The 25,129-nt window shown below is 39.4% G+C and overlaps 1 protein-coding gene across 2 annotated transcripts in view; it reads right to left on the reverse strand.

The window, feature by feature from the left end:
- Nucleotides 1-1,901: 1,901 nt before the first annotated feature.
- Nucleotides 1,902-25,129, reverse strand: part of LOC126094818 (immediate early response 3-interacting protein 1) — a 28,191-nt gene continuing 4,963 nt past the window's right edge. For both annotated transcript variants that reach the window (XM_049909394.1, XM_049909393.1), the window contains 2 exons: nucleotides 20,116-20,217; nucleotides 1,902-2,169 (listed from right to left, as the gene is read on the reverse strand). In XM_049909394.1, the coding sequence (XP_049765351.1) occupies nucleotides 2,114-2,169; nucleotides 20,116-20,217 (158 nt within the window). In that variant the 3' untranslated portion in view covers nucleotides 1,902-2,113. The remainder of the gene's footprint in view (nucleotides 2,170-20,115; nucleotides 20,218-25,129) is intronic.

Consider the following 25,129-nt stretch of genomic DNA (forward strand, 5'->3'; position numbering starts at 1 on the left):
ATCGGAGAGAGGCTACAACCCTGTCTCACTCCCTTCCCAACCACTGCTTCTCTTTCATGCCCCTCAACTCTTATAATTGCCATCTGCTTTCTGTACAAATTGTAAATAGCCTGTCACTCCCTGTATTTGACCCCTGCCGTCTTCATAATTTGAAAGAGTGTATTCCAGTCAACATTGTCAAAAGTTTTCTCTAAGTCTACAAATGCTAGAAACGTAGTTGCCTTTCCTTAATCTATCTTCAGTCGTAGGGTCAGTATTGCCTCACATGTTCCAACATTTCTACAGAATCCAAACCTATCTTCCCCGAAATCGGCTTCTACCAGTTCTTCCATTCGTCTGTAAGGAGTTCATGTTAGTATTTTGCAGCTGTAACTTATTAAACTGATAGTTCTGTAATTTTCACATCTGTCAACTCCTGCTTTCTTTGGGATTGGAATAATTACATTCTTCTTGAAGTCTGAGGGTATTTTGCCTGTCTCATACATCTTGCTCACCAGATGGTAGAGTTTTGTTAGGGCTGGCTCTCCCAAGGCTACCAGTAGTTCTAATGGAATGTTGTCTACTCTCGGGGCCTAGAGAAACGATAATAAGAGGAGAGGAAGGAAATCGGAAGGGGATGAAACTAAGAGTTGTGTGTTCTAGCCGTATGGGGGGCCACAAACAGTAAAGATTGCAAGAACCCTGAAGAAGTACCAAATAAAGACAGTCTTTCACACAGCAAAGAAAACCAAGGATATTCTTGGATCGACCAAGGACCCTCTAGGACTGATTACACAGAATTGAGTGCAAATGTGGGATGCAATACATAGGACAGACACAATGCTACATCTCAAAGTTCTGCATGAAACATATAAAAAAACTTGCATCTTGGGCAGGTAGACAAGTCTGCAGTGGTAGAACACACCTTCAAATTCGAGGATACAAAGAAATTTAGCGCTAACTGGTGCAGTACTTAGCAGTTAATAGTTGACTTAGTGCCGAGTTCATGAAGTTATGGGCAAGTCACTAGTTCATTTGAAGTTGATTTAAATCAACTTTTGTCACAAAGAGTACATCCTGGCAACAATGATTTGTAGTACCTCCAATCATCAGTTTAGCACCTAGTTCTTATACACTTACAGGGAATTTGGTGCAACTGTGTACTGACTGAACTAATAGCAATAAAGATCCAAGAAATTGAATCGAAATTGCATTTTTTAATTTAAATGGCGCTTGATTTGTCAGAGACCCACTAAGTTTGGATTATCAAGTATCGAACTTTCTTTTATGGAAAGGATAGTTGCTACTCACCATATTGTGGAGACGCTGAGTCACAGAAAGACTGTCAGAAAATGAGCTCAAACAAGGCCTTCGTCAGAGGTAACACACACACACACACACACACACACACACACAGTCTCTGGCTGCTGAGGCTGGTGTTGTGACCTCAGCAGCCAGACTGCAGTCTCTCTCTCTCTCTCTCTCTCTCTCTCTCTCTCTCTCTCTCTCTCTCTCTCTCTGTCTCTCTCTGTCTGTCTGTTTGTCTGCCTGTTTTTTCATTCTATCTCCATTTCTGACAGTCTTTTTGTTGTGCCTATCTGCGACTCAGTAGCTCTGCTAATGTTGTTACATTCATCCTGGATTTCTGTTAAAATTTCTTTCATGATCATCTTAGTCTACATTTTTGCTGTTAATAAATGGTTTGTCTTCTCCTCCATGTAAAATGTATTTCTTTTCACCGCTGTGAGTTCACACTGTTGCACTGTTATGCAAATTACACACAAAACTGAAAAAAATTAGCAACTGGGAAAAAGCATGGAATCTTACCTGTCCCAGTGAGTCTTAAAGGGTAGCTACACAACTTTAATTACTTAATCTCTTTCTTATGTGTTACTTGATGTAGGAAGGCAAGCTTAAGAATATTTTAAATATAAAAATATCTTTATTCATAAAAGGGAAATTTTCAATGAGCTATACCAAAACAACAGCTGTACAGAAACAACAGTCCACCTTATATGTATCATTAGCTTCAACATACACACAAACTGCAATCCATGCCATTTTCCAAAAGCATTGTTCTTTTGCACACAAGTCAGTTCAGATGTTTCACGTCATATTACATTTCCATCAAATGTCATCCAAGAAGCAGCTTTATTACTATTGTTATGATGTTGAGGAAAATTAAAGGAACTGAAATAAACAATACACATAATTAAAAATTGCTTCAAATTAGCTAACCAAAAACATCTTTAAGGGAGGTTCCAAAATCACATAAGTTTAACAGATTCCACACTGAATTTTACATACACTCATAAATTGGCACCTACAACTACAACAAATCCATGTCTGTAATTATAATATACTAGCTAACAATGCCGGTAATGTTAGGTATTCATTTTGCCAATTTTCTATTAGAAACAAAAACAAAATAAACTGTGTTTGTGATGTAACAGCAAAACATTTTCATTTCCATGTATTTGCGAAAACACTTTTGAAAATATGAAATAGTTTCTGGGCACAGCTGATTTGCAGGTCTACAATGTGATTTTCTAATGTCTTTATGGTAACGCCTCTTCATAGCTCTATAGACAGCCATTGTCTTCATCTACATTTATTTTGCATTTCACAATTGAAAGCAATCATAAGTGCTGCCAGATGTCAGGATTTCCTTTAAGTTGACTTGACTGTAGGAGTGTCTCAGTACTAAAAAGTAAATGTATTAAAACTTCATGCATGATGCAATTTTTTTCATGCCATTCAGTGTTTAACATGTCAAATCTCCTGAACTGTGTGTCATACAATGATATAATTTTGTAAGTACACTCACCAAAAGACACTGAAATGCTTTGTAGCTTTTGTCAGTTTATCCCAAATAGAAAATAGACAAATTTGAAATATGAAAATTGCATCATAATTTTGAATTCAGCTTAGCTGAATCACAGAACTATTCACACCAAAATTACTTTTATTATTTGCAAATCCTGATACGGAACATACCACAGATTTAATCTGTTTGTAGAAAAAACAAAACTGCAAACCATCCACTTGAAAACACGGCCGATCAAATTAAGTATACCACTGCCATTTGGTTGGCATGGATGCTGGGATGCGGATGTACGCTGAGAGTCACTCTGTAAACTGTAGTCATCACTAATATATGTTAATATTTAAATCAGTTGTGGAAGTATATCAGCATCTGGAATTAAACTTTGTGGTAGAAAATGAAATCGGGGCCAAGATTATTTATTTAAAGGCAAACGTCAACTTAAATTACTACCAGAACCTATTTTCACAAGCTTGCACAAAAAGAAGACGTGGCAGCCTGGGAGACTATCACCAAAACTTCAACATCAAAAAGCTAAGTACAATTAATTCGGCTACGCCTTCTTCACTTTGCCCACTTCAGAGTAGAAGACGAGTAGCAGAAATTCGTCATACCCAAACGGTATTAGGACAGGTGGATGAAGTAACATTAAAAAGGGCACGTGTGAATACTGTCTGCAAAATGTGTTGTGAACAGAGCTAGTAGCAAACTAGTGATAAATTTTTTACATCATGCACAATGCAGCAATTTTTCATGCATCTCATTGTTTATGACATCATATCTCCTTGTTACCCCCAGAGCGATTATTGCTGACAATAGAAGACATGCACACCAAGTTTGGTTGGAATTGGTCCACTGGATTAGGAGAAGCTGCGGAAAACACACACACACACACACACTTTTGTAATATGTATGGATCACACAAAAGTTAATGATAAATGACAACATGCAGCAAAGAAGTCTTTATATCCAGGTATCCAAATAAAACACCAACAGTTCTATCTATACAACATTTAAGATAGGCAACTCAAGAATAAATGAATGTGGATTAATGAGACTTAAAGAGACTTAAAGACAAGGTTATTAGTCCTACAACTCCCAGCTTAACTTCAGTGCTACCTGCCTTGTTCCCGGGGAGTGAACCCTCCATTGCCTTGGCTTCATGCTACTTGGTGTACTTCATGTACAATTATGGCTTCAAGACCAACTATTGTGTCTTGTGTGCCATTGTCATTGGCACCTACCATTTTCAGTAATGGCTTCCAGAACACCACTATTTGTACAGCAGAGCTCTTCGCCCTCTACCAGGCCACCCAGCTTGTCAACTGCCATATGCTCCAATTCTCTCAGTGCCCTTCAGAGCCTCTGTATGCTGTACACAGTCCATTCCTTAGTGCAACAGGTCCAACAAAGCTCCCACTTGCTCACTGGTGAGGGAGCCACTGTATGTTCATGAGTGTTCCTAGTCACATCAGTCTGATTGGAAATGAGGCTGCTGACACTGCTGTTAAGGCTGCAATAGTCCTACCTCAGCCTGCTAGCTCTTCCATACCTTTGGTTGGTCTCCATGTTGCCGTATGTTGACCAATGGTATCACGTTGGTGCCACAACTGGTCTTCTTTTCATGGGAACAAGCTCTGGGGAATTAAACCTCTCCTAACAGCTTGGCTGACCACCTCTCAGCCCTCATGTTGCAAGGACATAATTTTAACTAGGTTTAATATTGGACACTGCCTTTTTAGCCATGGCCCTTTGTTACTTGGTGATCCACCTCCACTTTGTGCTCATTGTCATCAACCTTTGACACTTCACCATTTCCTGACCCAATGTCTGTCTGTCTCTCTCTCTCTCTCTCTCTCTCTCTCTCTCTCTCTCTTCTTAACCACTTATGTTCCAGTGTATGTTTGCCGTCTGAGTTATCGGCCATTTTAGCGAACAGGACATGGGCTGTATACTGCATTTTACTTTTTATCTGTTGTAGTGATACAACAAAGAACATTTAATCTTTGGTTTGGGTCCTTTTGTCTCTACAGTGTATTTTGTACACCTTTCTCCAAGAGTAAGCCCTTATTTTAAGCTCTCCTTCCTTCTGTAGATTGGGCTTAACGTATAGTCATTTTTAACTTTTTTTACTTACAGGTGTTCTTAAGATATAACCTCAGCTGTTTTTGCACCCTAAAAAACAACTCCCAGAAGTGTAACAGAAAGATGGTGTCAATGATGCCAGTATTAGAAACGTGCGTCAAAAGGCTCCCCTGTGAAAGAAACTTACGGCAGAAAACACACCCAACACACTTTCCCCATGCTGGCAGAAATGAAAGATGATTGTAAATTAATCACAAAACCAGTTCTAGGAGTTGAGAGTGTGTGTTTCAGTTTCAACAGCTGCTTAACTAGCTCATCTCTGCAGCATTTCCTAGAATGCTGCCATCATTCTGAATACAAAGGAAAACAGTAACTATATAGGAGCACTGAGGGTCACTGCACACACTAATTTCATAGACGGAGTGAGTTTTCATGTAAGTGGGGGCTTGGAATGCAGCTGTCAATTTCACTGTATAAATGCTAAATTCCTTCAACAGAGAATGAGGTTAAAAAACTTATGGGCATCTGAAGGCCCAGCTTAACACAATCTATGGAGCTATCTGCGTTGATCTGCCTAAAGGATACATATTCTTAAAGGATTGAGTAGAATGAAGAGGAGATATGTAAACCTTAATGCCATGCTTGATGTCCAGCAAAACAACTGGGCGGGGTCTACGTCATGAAGGAGCTTAATGTTAGGATAAGACTGTGGATGAGAGGGTAAAAGAGAGCTCCATATAACAGGAGGGTCTGTCCGTACATTATATAAACTTCAACAATGGAAAATCCAGGATGTAATATAACAATAAACTTATCTCCTGATGGTTGGTTGGTTGGTTGTTGTCTTCAGTCCTGAGACTGGTTTGATGCAGCTCTCCATGCTACTCTATCCTGTGCAAGCTTCTTCATCTCCCAGTACCTACTGCAACCTACATCCTTCTGAATCTGCTTAGTGTATTCATCTCTTGGTCTCCCCCTACGATTTTTACCCTCCACGCTGCCTTCCAATACTAAACTGGTGATCCCTTGATGCCTCAGAACATGTCCTACCAACCGATCCCTTCTTCTGGTCAAGTTGTGCCACAAACTTCTCTTCTCCCCAATCCTATTCAATACTTCCTCATTAGTTATGTGATCTACCCATCTAATCTTCAGCATTCTTCTGTAGCACCACATTTCAAAAGCTTCTATTCTCTTCTTGTCCAAACTATTTACCGTCCATGTTTCACTTCCATACATGGCTACACTCCATACAAATACTTTCAGAAATGACTTCCTGACACTTAAATCTATACTCGATGTTAACAAATTTCTCTTCTTTAGAAACGCTTTCCTTGCCATTGCCAGTCTACATTTTATATCCTCTCTACTTCGACCATCATCAGTTATTTTGCTCCCCAAATAGCAAAACTCCTTTACTACTTTAAGTGTCTCATTTCCTAACCTAATACCCTCAGCATCACCCAACTTGATTCGACCACATTCCATTATCCTCGTTTTGCTTTTGTTGATGTTCATCTTATATCCTCCCTTCAAGACACCATCCATTCCGTTCAACTGCTCTTCCAAGTCCTTTGCTGTCTCTGACAGAATTACAATGTCATCGGCGAACCTCAAAGTTTTTATTTCTTCTCCATGGATTTTAATACCTACTCCAAATTTTTCTTTTGTTTCCTTTACTGCTTGCTCAATATACAGATTGAATAACATTGGGGAGAGGCTACAACCCTGTCTCACTCCCTTCCCAACCGCTGCTTCCCTCTCATGCCCCTCGACTCTTATAACTGCCATCTGGTTTCTGTACAAATTGTAAATAGCCTTTCGCTCCCTGTATTTTACCCCTGCCACCTTTAGAATTTGAAAGAGAGTATTCCAGTCAACATTGTCAAAAGCTTTCTCTAAGTCTACAAATGCTAGAAACGTAGGTTTGCCTTTCCTTAATCTTTCTTCTAAGATAAGTCGTAAGGTCAGTATTGCCTCACGTGTTCCAGTATTTCTACGGAATCCAAACTGATCTTCCCCGAGGTCGGCTTCTACTAGTTTTTCCATTCGTCTGTAAAGAATTCGTGTTAGTATTTTGCAGCTGTGGCTTATTAAACTGATTGTTCGGTAATTTTCACATCTGTCAACACCTGCTTTCTTTGGGATTGGAATTATTATATTCTTCTTGAAGTCTGAGGGTATTTCGCCTGTTTCATACATCTTCCTCACCAGATGGTAGAGTTTTGTCAGGACTGGCTCTCCCAAGGCCGTCATTAGCTCTACTGGAATGTTGTCTACTCCGGGGGCCTTGTTTCGACTCCTGATGTTTTATTTAAAAACAAAAGGCAAAGAAAACTACTCAGGTTATCAGAATATTATCAGGTACACCAAAAAAATATCAAATGGAAAAAAAGCCACAGCCAAAAATTGAGCATAGGGTAGCAGTTTGGGAGTATAATGCCTCGAGCGCAAAACCACTGACTTTACTCTGCTACATACATAGAATGACGTGCACCAAAGTTATAGCATGAAAACTCAAAAAGTTAATAACTTGAACATTATTAAGTTTGGACACCAAATTATAGTAATGAAACATGTTTGCTTCTTAGAAGTTCTTTCTATGTATAGCATCGAATATACGGTTTTCTGTCATCAACTTTCATCCCTATTTGTTCAAAATTAGGGAATGTCTAGCAAAAAGCCAAAACATGCGTCTCTCTATTTTCAATACAGAACATCCTCGCAAAACTTGACCCAAATTGTGTGACCCACACGTCAGACTCTCCCCTTGTTAGCTAAAATCAGCAAAACAAAATTTATCTGAGACCCTTTTTAAAAAAATAAAAAAATAAAAAAATAAAAAAAAAACCTTAATACATGGACATCAGTGTTTTGGAAGAAGATGTTCTGGCATTCAACTTTTTTCAATCCTGTAAGTAACTAGAAGATGCTGATGGCTTATTTTCAAGGAAAAATACCTACCTTCATCAGAAAGTTGTCTATGAGGCTTGTAAAGAAAGATCTCAGCTCTCACAGAGGGCCAGACTCTGCTGTGATGAACAAGAACTAGTGAATACCATAATTTAGTCAGGTTAAAGTCAGTGATTTCCAGAATTCTTTCCAGGCATCAGGAATGTATTATTAACCATGTGCTCCAGTAATTTGCACAGAGTCGCCATTATGTCAGCTAGTCAGTAACTATCCTTAGTCAGACTTCTTACTATCAGTATGTTTCAAACTTGTTATAATTATTCTTTCCTTCCAGTGGGTATGAAAAAATATTTCTTGCTACATCTTTCTGAATAACATAAGCACATCTGATTTCCCTTTGTTAGTAACGTGTTGGAGCATCTGGTAATGTAATGGACCTGGCCCTGTGGTGTGGCTCCACATAGTGCTAAAGGACTGTTAAATTCCCAATCACTGGAATTGGTGTTATGTACTTCAAGATTCTTTGTGTAGAAGAAGACTATGTATATGCACTGCTGAATGTCCTACTTATGTCGACATTCATGTGTAATGTGTCATTAGGGGGTTCAGAGAGTTTATGGGTATCAGTATGAAGTATTTCAATTTTCATTAATATTGACTGGGTTGCTCAAGTTGAAGTTGAACTATTTGAATACGTCCAGGGAGTGAACCAAAATGGTGCTGCCAAAAGATTTTTTACTACTGTTTGGCAGAGCACCATGATCTCAACCTCATTACTTTAAATAGGATTAAGCTGATAGTTGAGGGCCGTCATCTACTACTGTAGATTCATCACCAATCTTTAGGTGCGTCAGACATTTATTGCGACCACCAGGAAACCAACTTGCATTTAGTGGATCCAGACTATACAGACACTGTCATTTTTGCAGCTTGAAGAATGATACTCAAAGAGTATTGCACTCAATACATTTTGTTTAGCACGACTTGCGCAGCAGAGGTGTGTGCATGCAAGTCTGCAATTTTCAAGGACCACTGTGAAAACACACTGGTAAATTGGAAAGGTGGAATCAACAATATGATGGGATATTTATCTCAGATCATCATGAGTGCGCTTCTGTCCCTTGGTTCCAGGCAGCAACTACATACTGAATGTATCATGTGCAACACCACAAAGGGAAATGCTGTTCATTATTCATCAGGCCCACATCTAGGTAATAAAGGAGTTTTACAAATACTTTGGCCCTGTTGTCCATATTTGCACTGCCCACCAATCCAAAATCCTTGTAATATATATTTTTAACAAGTGGATTATATACATTGTTGTTACTGTAATTAAGTGTACTCTAATAATATGCTTTGATATCACATGCCAGCAATACCTTTTCACTGTAGATTGAGTGGTGGACCATTCTATATTTGTGAGGTTTTTACTGGACACACAGCATTGTCAAACTGTCGACAGATGTTAAGCAAATAGTTGTGATTCCTATAAAAAGTATAAATCAGTGAATGCACATTGGGATGGATACTAGTTGCTTCAATTCAGCCAGAAGAGGATGCTATCCATGGCAGTTCCATTGTGATACAGCTAGGTACTGGGAGTCTGGGGTAGCAAAGATGAAATGGGATAAAACTGATATGCTGTTTGATCATATGTTATTTATATAGAGTAGCTATGTTGTCCATATTTATTAATGTGCCAACCATCCACCTCTTTAGGAAATCTGAATTCTTGTGAGGATTTCCCAGCTCGTATTTCCTGTTCGGAGGGCAATCAGTCTACTGAACAGGCAAATGTGCAATTTTAATTTCATTTGAGTACGGCTAGTTCACTGGTTTCTGAGAGGAGTATGTCCTATGTGAAATTCTCTTGTCTTGTGATGCCAGATCTACAGCAGCAGATGGGCATCCACTGACATCATATAGTTTAAATCCAAGAGGTACCTGCACAAACCAGAAGCTTCACCACCCACAGCAGTGTTCACCTGGATCAATGGTCACTGTTAGGACTACCAGTGCCATAAAAGATACTGACAAAAAGGATGTCAGCATGTTATGTTATTAGAATTATCGTCATTTTGTAAATGACATGTCTTGAGGTGACATACTAGTTCTATGTACCCTCAATTCTTAGCTGTGGAAGTCTTTCTATGTACTGAAAGTGCAAAACATGGATACAATATTTAAACTTCATAAAGGCCCATAAGAATAATAACTAGAAGTAGTAGACAGGCATGTTGTAAAGAGCTGTTTCAGAAAGTTGGGGATCCTTACTGCACCAAGTGAGTACACCTACCAACATGTGGTGCATATCAGGGATCACAAAGCTGCTAACTATCCCACTAACACACAAGTGTGGAATTAGAGCCAGTATGGACTTACAATTATATAACGCATCATAACAGTATTTTTTATCAGGGCATAACATTGTAAAATACATTGCCCAAGGAAATGAAAGATTATTGAAATATGTCTTTTCAGAGTGGCAGCTAAAACATTCTTCACAACTACTGCATACTACACAGTTAAAGGTTACTTGAAGGACTTGGAGTAACGGGTAATTAAGAAAGGGGTTAACTACAGAACTTGTCACATTTCAATACATGAGCACAGTTTATTGCTTTTGCAAGAATTGCATGTGTCAGGTAGTAATGATTGCTGAAGACTCCCCTCCCCCCTTTCCCAACCCAATGGGCAGATGCGATGACAGGAAGGAAACACAGAGCATATCTGAATGGGTGTCCTTACTGTGTGTAGCAGTGAAGAGCAAAGCTATGTTTTTATATTACTAATGATCAGAATATAGTTGTGTGTAAATCTAACAACATCGTATAACAGACTGAGTGAATCATATAGTGCAGCTGTTAAAGACACATATTCAAAGGATGGCATTCGCTCTGTCCAGCCATCCTCATCCAGGTTTCCCATGGTTTTCCAAGATCACTTCAAGCAAATGCCATTATGGTTCCTTCATCAAGGTCACGGCCAACCACTGTCCTATCCTTATAGATCCTATTAAAGTATTCCATAGATATCTATATTTTGAGCTATTTCCTCTTACTGTACAACCATAACAACTCCTACATCATTGTGAGATGATCCTTAGAAGATATAAATAAATAAATAATCTGCGTATTCTCCTTGGCTTGCACAAGGAGGTAGAGCTCCAGCACGAACAGTGCTAGTACCAGTCTCTTGGGCTCCACAATTTCAAAATGGCTAGTCCTTTACTTTTTGGGCAAAGTAACTGTCCATATAGTAAGAAAGTGAAGGTAACTGTTCTACACCACTGACAGGGTTCTATAAAAGATGTTCCTCCCAAACTATTGTCAGATTTGGAAAAATGAATATGTTATGCTTATGTATGGGTTTGGGTCACTGAACTACCAGCTCCTGAGCACTTACATTAAATAATTACGGACAAATGTGGTTAAAATTGATTCAAACTACTAAAAACTTTAAATCCAAGCACACATTGCTTGAACAGGTAACTACCTCCAGAAGTCATCAAAATCACTAACTATGGATGAAAGAAGGGAGTCACACCAAACTTTAATATGCTGAATATGTGCAGAGTAACAGCACAGAGACCAATCCAAAAGTCAGAACCTAAGAAATGGTAGTGTTAATGTTAAAAAGTAGGACTGAGATCAATATCAGCTGAAGAGATCTACAAGCTGTTTCAGGAGGAATAGTAAAGGTGATTGTAGTATAAACTAATTTGAATAAAACATTCTGTATAAAATCTGTCCAGTTTGTACTGGTTACAGAGGTAAGTTTCCATATTGTGTATTGGTACTCCAGGTACTATGGTTTTATTTATCAATTGTCATTTTTGTTTAAAGCTAAAGTTGTGCAGCTATGCTTGAATTTACGTAACTGAATTTATCAAGTGTGATTGTTACTCATCAGCTAATTCTACTGGATTGTTCCAGCATTAATGGAAGAGGTTTCTTTGGCTTCAAGGATAATTATGTTCTTCCAGCATGACAAGGCCCCAGCACATTCGAGTTGTTAGGTGACACCATCAAAACCTAATGTTCACCAGAAGATGGACTGGCACAAATGTACACATTTCTTGTTCACCAACTTCCCCTAAACTTACCCCATTAGCTTTTAGCCAGTGGGGATGGTTGAAAAGGGAATCCAACAAACAAGAGAGACAAGTTGATTGTTCAGATTATGAATAATGCTGTCCCCATAAAAGAATGCCAAGATAATCTTCAGAACAGCTACACAAAAATCTCTGTTTTAGGGTGCAGAAACAACTAGGGTCATTTGCGCCCATGTCAGACCTGTAGAACACTAAAAAAAGAGAGGAGTTAAAAAACGACTACATGTTAATCCCAATCGGTGGAAGAGAAGGTAGCTAAAAACAGGGACACGGAGAAAAGTCTATAAAATACACCAGAGAGAAGTGGAGGTCTTGAACTCAAAATTAAATGGCCTTCGCAACATTGCTAGGATAAAATGTAAAATGTGGTCGACAGCCCACGCTTCGTTCACTAAAACGGCTAATAACTCAGATGACAAACACGAACAAGAATGTAAAGGGCATTTTGTTAGGAAATAGTGGGCAAACAACGGTTGAGCTCAACAAATAGAAAGTGGTGGGGAAGTACCATTTAACAAGTGGTGATCGCCAAAGAGACAGTGCCCGATACACAACCTAGAGGGGACAGAGAAGGTCGTCCAAGCCACTGGGAGAGGCTTAAAACCCTGGAGCTTGTTCCCATGAAGGGAGGAACAATGTTGATGCCAAAGTGACATCCTCTGCTGACAGACAGCAAAACACAGATCATCAGAGGGAATGTAAGAACTAGCAGGCTGAGGTACGAGGACTGCAGCCTTCACAGCAGCATCAGCGGCCTCCTTTCCACTCTGACCAACATGACCAGGAACCCACATAAACATCACAGTGGCTCATCAAGAATGAGCAAGTGAAAGCTTTCCTTGACCCGTTGCACTTAGGGATGAATGGTGTACATCATACAGAGGCTTTGAAGGAATCAGAGCAGATGACGCTAAATAAAGGCCTGTGTTGCCGAATGTACTGCACAGCCTGATACAGTATGAGGAGCTCTGCTGTAAATGCGGAGCAATGTTCCAGAAGCCAACACCGAAAAACGTCATTGCCAAAGAAAAAAGGCACACGACACCACGGTCAGTCTGAGAGCCATCAGTGTTGGTGATAGCAATAGGGTCCATGATGACATCAAGTGCTACTGTCAGGGTGACAATTGGGAAATGATTCTTGGTTCCAGAGAGCCGTCGGCGGTTGGCCTACACGACAGAAGAGGGAGTGTAACTGTTAAAAGAACCAGTGAATGAAATTCAGCTAGCTTTTTTGCTATCCTTGAACATGACGACACTGTGCATGCAACAGTTTATATTGAATTCAGTTTGCCATCATAGGATGACCGTTAAAAATGCGGAGAGCAAATCTCTGCATGCAAATTGCGGCACAGCAAGCCTCAGTCCACCAAGGGACCGGGGCTTGGCGAGGTAAAGAGGTAGTGCAAAGAATGGAACGTTCTGCTTGCAGCAGTAAGGACAACGTTTGTAAGATATTCTACCTGGTCATCACAACTGGGGAAAAATTTGTCGAAGGTTGCCAGGGAGGAATAAAGCCTCCAGTCGGGCTTAGTAAGCTGCCATTTGGGCATGCATGAAGGTGGGGTGGGAGTCAGCAAATGGGTACCACATGGGAAATGGTCGCTCAAGTACATGTCAGAGAATGGACCACTCCAGACGATGGGCAAGCTGGGCAGTGCAGAAGCAGATGTCCAAATGGGAATAAGTGTGCATGGAGTCTTAAAGGAACGTGGGTGCTCCTGTGTTAAGGCAGAAGAGATTAAGTTGATTGAGAAGGTCAGCCAAGAGGGCACCACTCGGACACGTTCTGGGAGAACCGCAAAGAGGATGCTGCACATTAAAGTCACTGAGCAGCAGAAAGGGGTGACGTAGCTGCTCAATGAACTGATGGATATCTGCTCTGGTGACACTGAATGACAGAGAAATGAAAACGGCACAAAGGGAAAAGGTCAAGAGAGGAAGGAAAAAGCGAACTGCAACAGCTTGAAGGCGGGAAGTCAGAGAGATGGGTTGACTATTAATGTCATCCTGTATGAACATCGTGACTCCCCCACGAGATGGAATGCCGTCCTCAGGGGGAAGGTCAAAACGGACTGGGAAGAAATGCAAGAGCTTGAAGCATTCGTGAGGACACAATTTTGTTTCCAGAAGGCAGAGTACAAGCAGATGCTGCAATTCTAAGAGCAGCCATAAACACTATTTGTTGGATCAAGAACTGCGAATGTTCCATTGGAGGAGTCATGATGAGGAAAAAATGAAGGGGTGTCACCTCAGCAACTCCCTTCGGTGGCTGCCGAGCGCTAACCTTCTAAGACTCGCTACTACAGGGCACAGAGGCAGGAGGATCCTGCTCCACGAGATCTACAGAAGCATCAGCATTCTCCGTCTGTCAGCCTGCAGAGTGCAGGGCAGAAAAATGGTTGGTGGTGTGCACCAGTAACACAGAGGGTGGCTGGCTGAGGGTGAACATGGCGACACCATCAAAGGGCATCTTCACGTTGGCGAAGGAGAAGACTGTTTGCCTTTGTTTGACTTCTTGGAGCCTTTCCGATTGGCAGAGGATGACTCGGATGTTGGTTGACTAGAGGGATGTAAGAAGTCTTCACACGAGTATTCTTTCTGTCCTTTCCGGCCTGCCAGTTGTCTGGCTGGTGACTTCGCCCTGTGAGGCAAAAGTTTGGTGGCATGTTGCACAGCTGGAGGAGGAGATGATGATGATGATGATGATGATGATGATGCAACTATGATGCTGGGCAATTTCACAACCAAGTTGTTAAATCTGAGGTTGCATGTCTGCGTGGAGTGAGATGCAGCAAGAACAGTACGGTAGGTGCCAGATGGTAGAAAGCAGGGTTTCCGATTAGCCAACAACTTGTTAGTGACTACATAAGGCACACTTCCTCTTCCAACCGGATCTCCTAAACAGCTCATTCATTGAGATACACAGGACAATAGAGGGAGGAGGCGCCATGGTCACCATTGCAGTTGATGCAGCGGTGAGGAGGAGGTGGACAGTCACCCTCGTGTGCATCCCTATCACAGGTTACACATTTGGCTGGGTGTCGACAGGATTCTTGAGTGTGGTTGTAATGATGACACTGATAGCCGTACATAAGGTTAGGAATATACGGTCTGACTGTGGTAACTTCATAACCTGCTTTGATCTTTGACAGAAGAACAATTCTATCAAAAGTGAGAGAGAGCGTGTGTGGGCACTAATGAGGCATTTACATTTTTCATCACCCAATGGACTGCAATGACACCCTGATCAGAGAGGTACATTTGGATTTCTGTCTCAGTCTGACCATTGAGCAGCCTAGTGTAAATAACACCATGGGTTTGAGCATTTGATGGGCCTCGACACGAACAGGATAGCCATGGAGTAACGAAGCTCCAAGCAGTTGTTGTGATTGAGAATCAGAAGTATTCTCCAAAAGCAGAGTACCATTGCGCAAACGACAGCAGGATTTGACACGGCCAGCAACTGTATCAACACCTTTCCAAATAATCAACTGATTTACCATAGCAAAACACTGACTGTCTTCAGTACATGAAACCACGAGGAACCGTGGTGCAACTGGGAGGGTCTTTGAATTGTTAGTCTCATTCCATTTACATATCGTAGCCTTTAACAGTGAAGACGATTGGCTCATTGTGAGAAAATCCCCCATGACTGCAAGCGACTCCGATGACATGCTCCCCCAACTGGGAACACCCTTCAGAGGGGGGCGCATCCGCCTTAGGTGACTGTTCACACCTCAGATCACACCTCACGAACTCCTGACAGGGGAACCAACTGGCAATTTGGGAAGGTCACAGCTTAGGCAATCACCCATCCCTGGGCCTGGTCTGTACAAGGGGGAACATGCAAACCCCACTTGTTAACCTGGGGCTGGGAATTACGTGTTACTCAGTCACCTGTTATGCATCAATACACATGGGTTGGCCTTCAGGAGCATACAGGGAGGAAGAAGAAAAGAGGAACCTCAAACGTCGAAGCGGAGGAAGGATGGGAGAAGTTGAACGAAGAAAGGAAAAAGGAATAAAAACAGTGGAGAGTGTTCTGATATTGACTACTGAAAATGCAGTTTACATTTCCAAAAACAGCCCAAGCATGTTCAAGGAGGAGAAAAAGAACAGCAACAGGACAGACATGCTGGATGGAAGGGAAAACATGCTGCAAAGGCCAGGGCCCGTAGTAGCCAAGCACCAACTCGCCGAAGAGCGGCGAGCCCCCTGGGGAGTAGGCGAGAATCTGAAAGTGCTCATATGAAAGTGCTCATATGTCAGAGGTGAAATTTATGGAAATCAACTTTGACCTTAATCATTTGCTTTTGCTTAACACTTACTGTATTTGTTTGGGTTGTGTTCTACAGCTGTATATCCCTAATCAATAAAAATTGGACATATAAGGAATGTTTTATTAGAATTAATCTAGTCTACCACCATTTAAAATATTTGTTTCCCTCGTGAAACACTACCGTCAAATGGCAGGAGAGAGCGGAGCGATTGCAGCATGGGGAAGGGAAACAAAAATGCTGCACTGATTGGATCCCCAAACCAGTCAAAGAGTTTGAAGCAGCTAGTGGGGAGGTGACTACACAAGATCACACTCCCTTTATCACAAAGCATATCCCCCCCCCCCTCTCTCTCTCTCTCTCTCTCTCTCTCTCTCTCTCTCTCTCTCTCTCTCCCCCCCCTCCCTCTTTCCTCTCCTCACCCCCTCTCCCTTTCCCTCCTGATATTCACTCATCTTTCATTGTTTCTCCCCATTTCTTAAATACCATTTTTCCTACCCATTTCAATTTCTGCCAATTTCTTCTCAGCTCCAAAAAAAGTTAACTAAATGGTATGATTTTGATGAACGAGAACAGGAAATGATGCCAGAGTGGATAAAGAGCAAAACACGTTATATGGGCATATGGCTGAAAACGTGTTCCAAAGGAATTCTACTCACACAAAGGTGAAGTTAAAGAAACCTTGAGAGTGATCCTCCTATCAGCAACAGACAGGTGGCCCACCAGCATTCTCCGCAACCGCCACACTCTGTATCACTTGCAATGCACGGAGACCTTATTACCTATGGGACCCCACAGTAACAGTTTTGTCACTGGTCCATTGTACACACCACCGCAGTGCTGGGATTTCTGTCATTCATCCTGTTCACAAATTAGGCTACCTTTTTGAGGTGTGGTATCACAACCTTCACAACACTAACCTTAGGGCTATAGAGGATCCCCATGGGATGGTAGCAGCTATCAACAATGGTGTAGCCTCATAGTGTGGTTGGTGATTATTGGCAACCACCTCACAGATGAGACATATATGCACTTCCTGCAGGTGACACCGTCTTTTCTGCTAGAAGATGCGCCTTTGGTGGTATGGAGGGTAATGTGGCTACAACACAACTGTTTTCCACCTCACTGCCCTCTTGAGTGTGGAGCTAAAACTTTAGTACGGACAGAACGTTCCCACTTCCCTGATGTGTACTCCTGTGTACTTTCAACAACTTCAATCTACACTGTCAAAAAAATGTGGATGTATCTCCCTTGGAATGCATTTCCAACCGTATATCCATATAATCATTTTTGCTCCTTATCATCTGAGCGATCATTTTCTGCATTTTGTACTCATTTAGCAAAGTCAACCTGTAATACTGAGAAGATTACTTTCATCGACACTGTTTTTCCTTCATTTCACTTACTGTCATGAAAGGCATACAGCTTACACATTTCATCATTTATTTTTATATTTAACTCAAGAGACATAAATAGTAAGAAATAAATTTCAAAAGGAGACCTATGCAGTAATACGAAGTATACAAAAGACCTTTACGTCACATTACTTTCTTTAACTGTATGATAATGCAAAATTGTCTGAACAGTTACGTTTAAAAAACTGTTCGTCTCTAATGAGGGCAATATTTTGATAATGGAAATCATGTCCAAAACTAGTCTCCGCAAATAAAGGATCTTTCTTGCTACAACTTTGACGTAATTACAAATAACAGTTTTAATCAAAGTATGTAATTCAGTTGTCCATATCTATTCTTGTTATTTTGTCTGTCTGTTACCGATACTGCATGGAATAGTCTACTATCATTTTCATCATACCAGACATTTTTTAAACATAATTGTTGAAACAATTTTGCATTATCGCCATACAGTTAGTTAAAGAAAGAAATGTAATGTAAAGTCTTTTGTATACTTTGTATTATTGCCTATGTCTTCCTTGTAAAATTTATAAGTAAAACATTTGATTGACTCATCCAGTATCGAAGACACAAAATGCTGTTTCTTATCTCAGTTAAATATAAAAGTAAGCGATAAAATCTGTGAGCTGGATGCCTTTCTTGACAGTAAGTGAAATGAAGGGAAAACAGTGTCAATGAAAGTAATGTTTTCAGTACTATACAACAAGTACATTGGCAAAGAGCCACAACTGGCAATACTGAGTCACATGTACAAACTAATCTACAGTGCATTATCAAAACTTCTTCCTGCATAATGCTGGAGGTTCATAAATACACACGTTCAGAAATTAAAAGACATTAAGCACAAATTATTAAGCATAAATACGTAAGAGAATATTTATTTGTAGCCTGAGTCATTTGATGATTTTTTTAATTGTACAAGCTCTTTTCAAATAGATTTTCTTAATGCACATAGAAATTTCTTGGTATTTCTAATTCTTTAATTTCATTTGGTAAATTACTGTATTAAATCTTTCAATATACAAAAGAGTTTTTAAGAAGTTTTTCTCTACTCAATACCATGAAGACACTAATTCTGTCTGTTTTATAACATATGAACAGCCTCTTTTAGTATACTTAAAGTACAACTGCTACAGTGAGAGTTTCCTCAAAAGATAATTCCATATTGCACTAGGAACTTAACAGACCTCACATTTGATAGTCTTGGTTGTTTTTGAATTTCTCATGTTAATACTGAGAGGCAAAAACTAATGAGTTATTTATTACACTGAAAGCAGGTGTTATTACAGATAGTTTTATTCAATGATGCCATAAGTGAATAATTTTTTTAGGTTATGATCATCTCTCTCTCAAAATGTTTTTTTCAGAATGCTTTCATCATATCAGCTCTTATGTTTTACAGCATCTGTATATACTAAAACACAATAATAGACTAAGGACTAACCCTGTGATACACTGTATCCAGCTGCTGTCATTACAGAGAAGAACATAGTAGGTTGATTAATATGGTAGTACTTACTGGCCGTCATTTGAATTTAAAGAAAAGTTCGGAGCTGCAATTTATCACCAACTTGAGGAAAGGAATCTGATAAATGCAGAACAGACATGCAAGATACACAATGGTCAGCATATCCACCTTGGGTGACAACGTAGACCATTTTTAAAGGGTGATTCAAGCTGATCATCACAGCCATAAGGCACAGATTGCACATGAACTGAATCTCTTCACTGGCAGTGTAGTGGATGTTGTGCACAAAATACTGTACTACCAGATGCGGTCTTTATAGGTACTGCAGCAACTCTCGGATGACAATACACCAATACAATGGTGTTGTCTTTTTAACACTTAATGTGTTATCATGCGGAAGGTGTCCATTCTTGCACTGTATTGTCAAATGGGACAAAATGTGGGTACATTGTGTGACACCTGGAAAAACACATCAATGACATGGAGAGATCTCCATCCCCCATTAAGATCGAAACAAGTTTCAGCAAAGAAAGTTGTGGCCACAGTATTTTGGGACACACACGGAGTGACTGTGAAAGCAACCAATTATTGTTCAGTACCAGAATGTTTGCACACGGCATTCAGAGTTAACAGGTATTGCTTTCCAAAATTTTTGTGCTGTTGGCTGACTGCATAAAGCCTCAGTTATGTGTGATTTAGATCAACATTTCTCACAAACCATACTAAACACCATCCACACAGCCCATATCTTACACCAAGTGATTCCTATGTATCTGGCCTGTTAAAGAAGCACTAGGCCCATTTCCACCCGAAGTACCAATGCCAAAATTCAAGAGGCTGGATCCTAGACCTAGATCCTCACTTATTTTATACCAGGTCCAACAGATAAATATAGCAGTGGAGTAAATGCTTAGTCAAACATAATGACTCTCAGAGGACTTGTTACTTCATTTTTTGAATCACCCTCCTATTATAAAAAACAATTTTAATTATGATTATATCCAAAATATTACTGAAAAAAAAACCACTTATACTTACCTCTCATTACAAGCCTTACAGAACGAATAAGGTTCAAAATCTGTGATTTAACTGTAGGTTGTTCACCAAACCCCTGGACATTTTGATTCACACTCCAGCCAACTGAAAGTAATTTACAATCTTATTAACAGATACACCACCACAAGTAATTTGGAAATGTGACAGTATAAAGTTATTAACTAGCACAAGTGCTACACACACACACACACACACACACACACACACACACACACACACCTAAACAACACTAACAATAAAACACATCCTGCTCAGTATTTAATTATATTTTAGTCTTTGATCACTTTCCTGTAACCTTCCCACCATCAGCACTGTCAACTCCCAGTTTGACAAAAATGGCTTGTTTGTCATCATTATCCATAACGATGTTTTGACCTCAACGTATCGTCACTTGCAAGCTGTCCCCTTTATTTCAGTGTAAGTGTTTCAGTAACAACTCAAATCTTAATATGTGCCCAACCATTCTCTCTTTCCAATTCAATATGTTCTTCAGTAAACATTTTTTTCTTGTTGACTATTTTCAGGACTATTTCACTCCTTACTTCATCAATCCACCTGCACTGTAACACCACATTTCAAGCGTTTCTAATAATCTCTTTTCTGTTCTCTGCACTGCCCTTGTTTCACACCCATACAGAGTTGTGTTAAATACAGCTTTTTTTCTTTTTCTTAGTCTATAGGTTTATAATTTTGGACATTACTTGCTGTTTCTTTTAGCAGAAAGCCCTTTTGTCGGGCAATTTTTGCTACTATGTCTTTCTTGTGTTTTCCTTCTTTATTTATTTATTTTACTTCAGACAAGGCGCAATTTATCCTCCTCTTCAGGAATCCATATTTAAAGTTTAGTTTCCAAACATGTCTGCCTACTTCACACATCAAAAGTTTTCTTTTTGTTCTCGTACATTTTATGGCCAGCAATGGGCATATATTCCATTTCATGACTTACCCAACTCAGTTCTTGTCCACGTCTGGCAACTATTGGCATGTCATCACCAAACTTTACTGTTCAGATTTTTCACCCACATTGAGATGGCCCTTTATGTCCCCCCACATCCTCTTATAGCTGCAAATTAAAAATCAGTGGTGATAATGAGCAATCTTGTCTTACATCTTTCCTGATTTTGGCCTCTTGTCCAATTCCACTGGTGCTTACAATTCCAGTTTCCTTCACATATAGAAAGGAACCATCTTTCTAGAACTGCTTAAGAATGGGAAACATTTCATTCCCTTTAACACTATGAAATACATTTTCCCAATCTACAAATTCATTTTACAACTTTTTCCCCCTAAATCCACTCTATTAGCAACTGCAGTCCCAAGTTAGCTGCTTCAGTACACCTGCTTTTCCAAAAAACCAAACTGGTCCTTTTCTAATACACTTTTCATTTCCTATCTTTAATAAAGTACTCTTGGAATTATTTGTCTTGTATGTGATATTAAACTAGCTATGGTAATTTTCACATCTGCTTGCTCTTGCTTGCTTTGATGATTGTATCAGAACTTCCCTAGTTAGATTAATTTTATTCATGAGGTCGAACAGTTCTTTCTCTGCCTTTGGCCTGAGCTCCTCTGGGTATTTATCAATCATTTGTTCTTGATGAATTCATGCAGAGTATTTTATCTCCCTTATAACCTTCTTGCAACTTGCTCTCATTTCCAACTGGCCTAGTTTCTCCTGGTTGGTTGGTAGATTCAGGGGAGGGGATCAAACAGCAAGGTCATCTGTCCCATTGGGTTGGGGAAGCATGGAGAAGGAATTCAGCCATGCCCTTTCAAAGGAACCATCCTGTCATTTGCCTGACTTAGTGAAATCATGGAAAACGTAAATCAGGATGGCCGGATGCAGGTTTCAACCGTTGTCCTCCCAAATGTGAGTCCAAATTTCTCCTGGATAACGATGTTTCTACAGGTATTGTTTCATATCCTCACCTATTTTCAGCTTCCACTGTCCCATTACCTAAGAACTAATCAATGTTCAGACGGAGTTTTAGTTTGTCTTTTTTCAATTTTTTTTTTTTTATCCTCCTCTCAACATCTCTCTTCCATCCATTCCTCTTTAGCTATTCTTCATTTCCAAATAATTTCATTTATAATTTCATTTCTGAGCGAACTGTATTGTTGCTGTGCACTTTAATAATTCAAGTATCTCTTTTTATCCATGGCTGCTTCTGATATGGTTTTTTTCACGTGAAGTACTTCTACTACTGGATTTATAATATCTCTTATAAGATCATTTAATTGGTCTTCAAACAAGTAACTTCTTTAAATGGAATTATTTCTTTTGCCACATGCTCTCGCTACAGAATTTGATGTTACTTTGACTTGTTTTGAACATTTTAGGTGCTTTTCCTTTAATTCCATAATTGTCAACTGCAATTTCAAAAACTAGGTTACAGCAATTTGATAACCGCTGCAGCCCTTACTTTGTCCCCAGAGTGTCTGTTTTACAATAATATAGTCATTAAGATGTCTATTTGATCACTTGGAACCTTCCATGTACACACTCTTCTCAAGAAGGGTTTCTCATAAGGTGTATCCACAATGATTAAATAATGGTCATCCAGAATTTTACAAATCTCCCCCCCCCCCCCCCCCATTTTGCTTTTTAAGATCACACTTGGTTTCTATTCTCTACCTTCACTTACAACTGCATTCGTGTCTCCCTTTATGATTTAATCACCAATCACCATCCTGACTGACATTTTATGAATTCATTAACATTAGGATGAAAATAGTAACAGCTGCAAATTGAATGAAATGCAGAATTCTTTAAAATATCATTGTCAAGATTTTTTTCCATGGGAAGTGCACTGTTAATTCCATTCTGACAGTACAGATTTACATTGTAGACGTTCACTTTAAAATCCTTTTTCTGCATGCTCTTTTATTTTCTCAAAACATGTCAAGTCTGACCTGATGTCAACCTTGAGAAACTGAATAAAATGTCTAAAACAGATAGTTTCTTCAACAGGGTGAAGAAGAGTAGTGAATAGAGCTAATGAAATGACCAAATTTTGAGATAGTGCCTATGTAAATAATAATAACAACAACAATAACAAAAATAATTCAAGTTCAAATGAGCATTTGACATCTTACAGGTACATTATAGCTGGAGGAACTGTTTGCACAATGCCTTTGATTTCACTGTGGTTACTAAGAGTGTATGAGACTGCTATGGTAATAATAGGAGCCCATCATGACCCTCTATGGACAGAATTCAACTGCAAGTTATGCCATAATCAATTAAACACCCAGTTTCAAAATTCCTGGTTACTATACTTAAAGATGTGTAAAGGCTTTGGCACCTAGCATAGACTCTAAGCTATCACATAAACAGGCCCACACACAGCAGACCAGTCTATACCACCATTTCATTTCCTTGAGGACTTATTATTTCTAACTGCAACATGACAGCATTTTCATTTTGTCAGTGGCAGCCAGAACTCTCCCCACTCAGATGCCATTTTCGTTTAGCTTCTTCCAATTTCTACGTTGTTACCTTTACACGTTGACATCACAAGATGTATTATGTTACCTGAAAAGCTGGCTGACCTTTTTACGTACCTTTACATTCAGGCCACAACAAATCTTTTTGTCAAACATAATGATACTGTAGCCTGATTTTGAAAGACACCAAGTGGTGCACATAGGGTGAAACAATTTACAATAATTTAAAAAGTTCCTTACAGTATTTTGAATGCCCTGTTCAAGTACCTATCTCATTGTTCCAACTTTCTGTATTCACCATTGAGTAGTGAACTGTATGCCTATTAAAATTAAGATTCTCTAGTATTAAGTGCCCCAAGATCTGATGTCAACAATGCAAAAGCTAAAAAGTTTTTACTGCTTCCTACACTGCCAAATATCAAAGTGCATGTCTACAATGACGATATCTGTTGCACAGATCCAACAATACTTATAGTATAGCTAGTATAGACCAACTAAAGACTAACAGAATTAGCAACATTCACATAGTGTGTCCAAATAACTTGAGAATGTTGGAGATAAAAGCAAACTAAAGTCAAACCATAAACATAAACGGCTCAAAAAAAGTTTGTAACTAATAACTTTGATAGGTACCCCTTTCTACAAAGTAAAAACATTTTGAATAGAATCTATTACAATTTTTGTAGAAGGATGTGGAGGAGAACATGTTCCAACATGTTTCAGTCATGCAGTCCCATCAGCTCAGCAGGGAGGTGGGTCAGTTACATTTTGGGACAGTATCATATGGATGTAAGATACTTTTCAAGTAATTTGAAGACCGTGTCATACTGGGATAGCACCCTAGTAGTATTTTAAATATTGACAGTAACACTGACGTCTTTCCCATCTGATTGACACCAGGTAAATATTTATAAATTTACATTTATATGTATTTATATTAATTTTACTCCAAAATATTTATCCAATTTTGTTTTCTGTTTCACATGAAATATAAGAGAATGTGATGAAGTGGCTTTACACTTTCGTACTGAGGTGGAGTTTCGCAAGGCCAATCATTACAATGTACTGGTGGCGAAAACAACTGCAGGATGATGGAATCCATACTGATGACAGGCACCCTGTGTTCCATTTTAACAACAACAATAATAATAATAATAAAAGCAACAATAAACATTGTCGCTGAGCTCTGTAATTAATATAATGTAAATTTTTTGCCATCATTAAGAGATGGCTGAAGATGGATGTAGTCCTTCAAGGCTGATAACATTTTTATTATACACACTCACGAGAGGAATCAGGGTATGAATCATTCACTAAACTATAATGCAACAACAACTAAATGAAACACAAATATAGGTGAATTCAGTGCTTTATTTTAGGAGCCTCACATAATTTATAGTCAGTTGAACTTTAGAGTATGTGAAGTGATATGCTTGCAGAGAAGGAATGAAATTGACCAAAGTTGCACGCCTTGGAGCAGGTGCCAATACGCGGCTTTGTCAGTGCCTCAACATATGGCATTCTGTCTGGAGGAGCTCCTGATCTGAGA

This window comes from Schistocerca cancellata, chromosome 8 (genome assembly GCF_023864275.1).
Source record: "Schistocerca cancellata isolate TAMUIC-IGC-003103 chromosome 8, iqSchCanc2.1, whole genome shotgun sequence".
Lineage (NCBI taxonomy): Eukaryota > Metazoa > Arthropoda > Insecta > Orthoptera > Acrididae > Schistocerca > Schistocerca cancellata.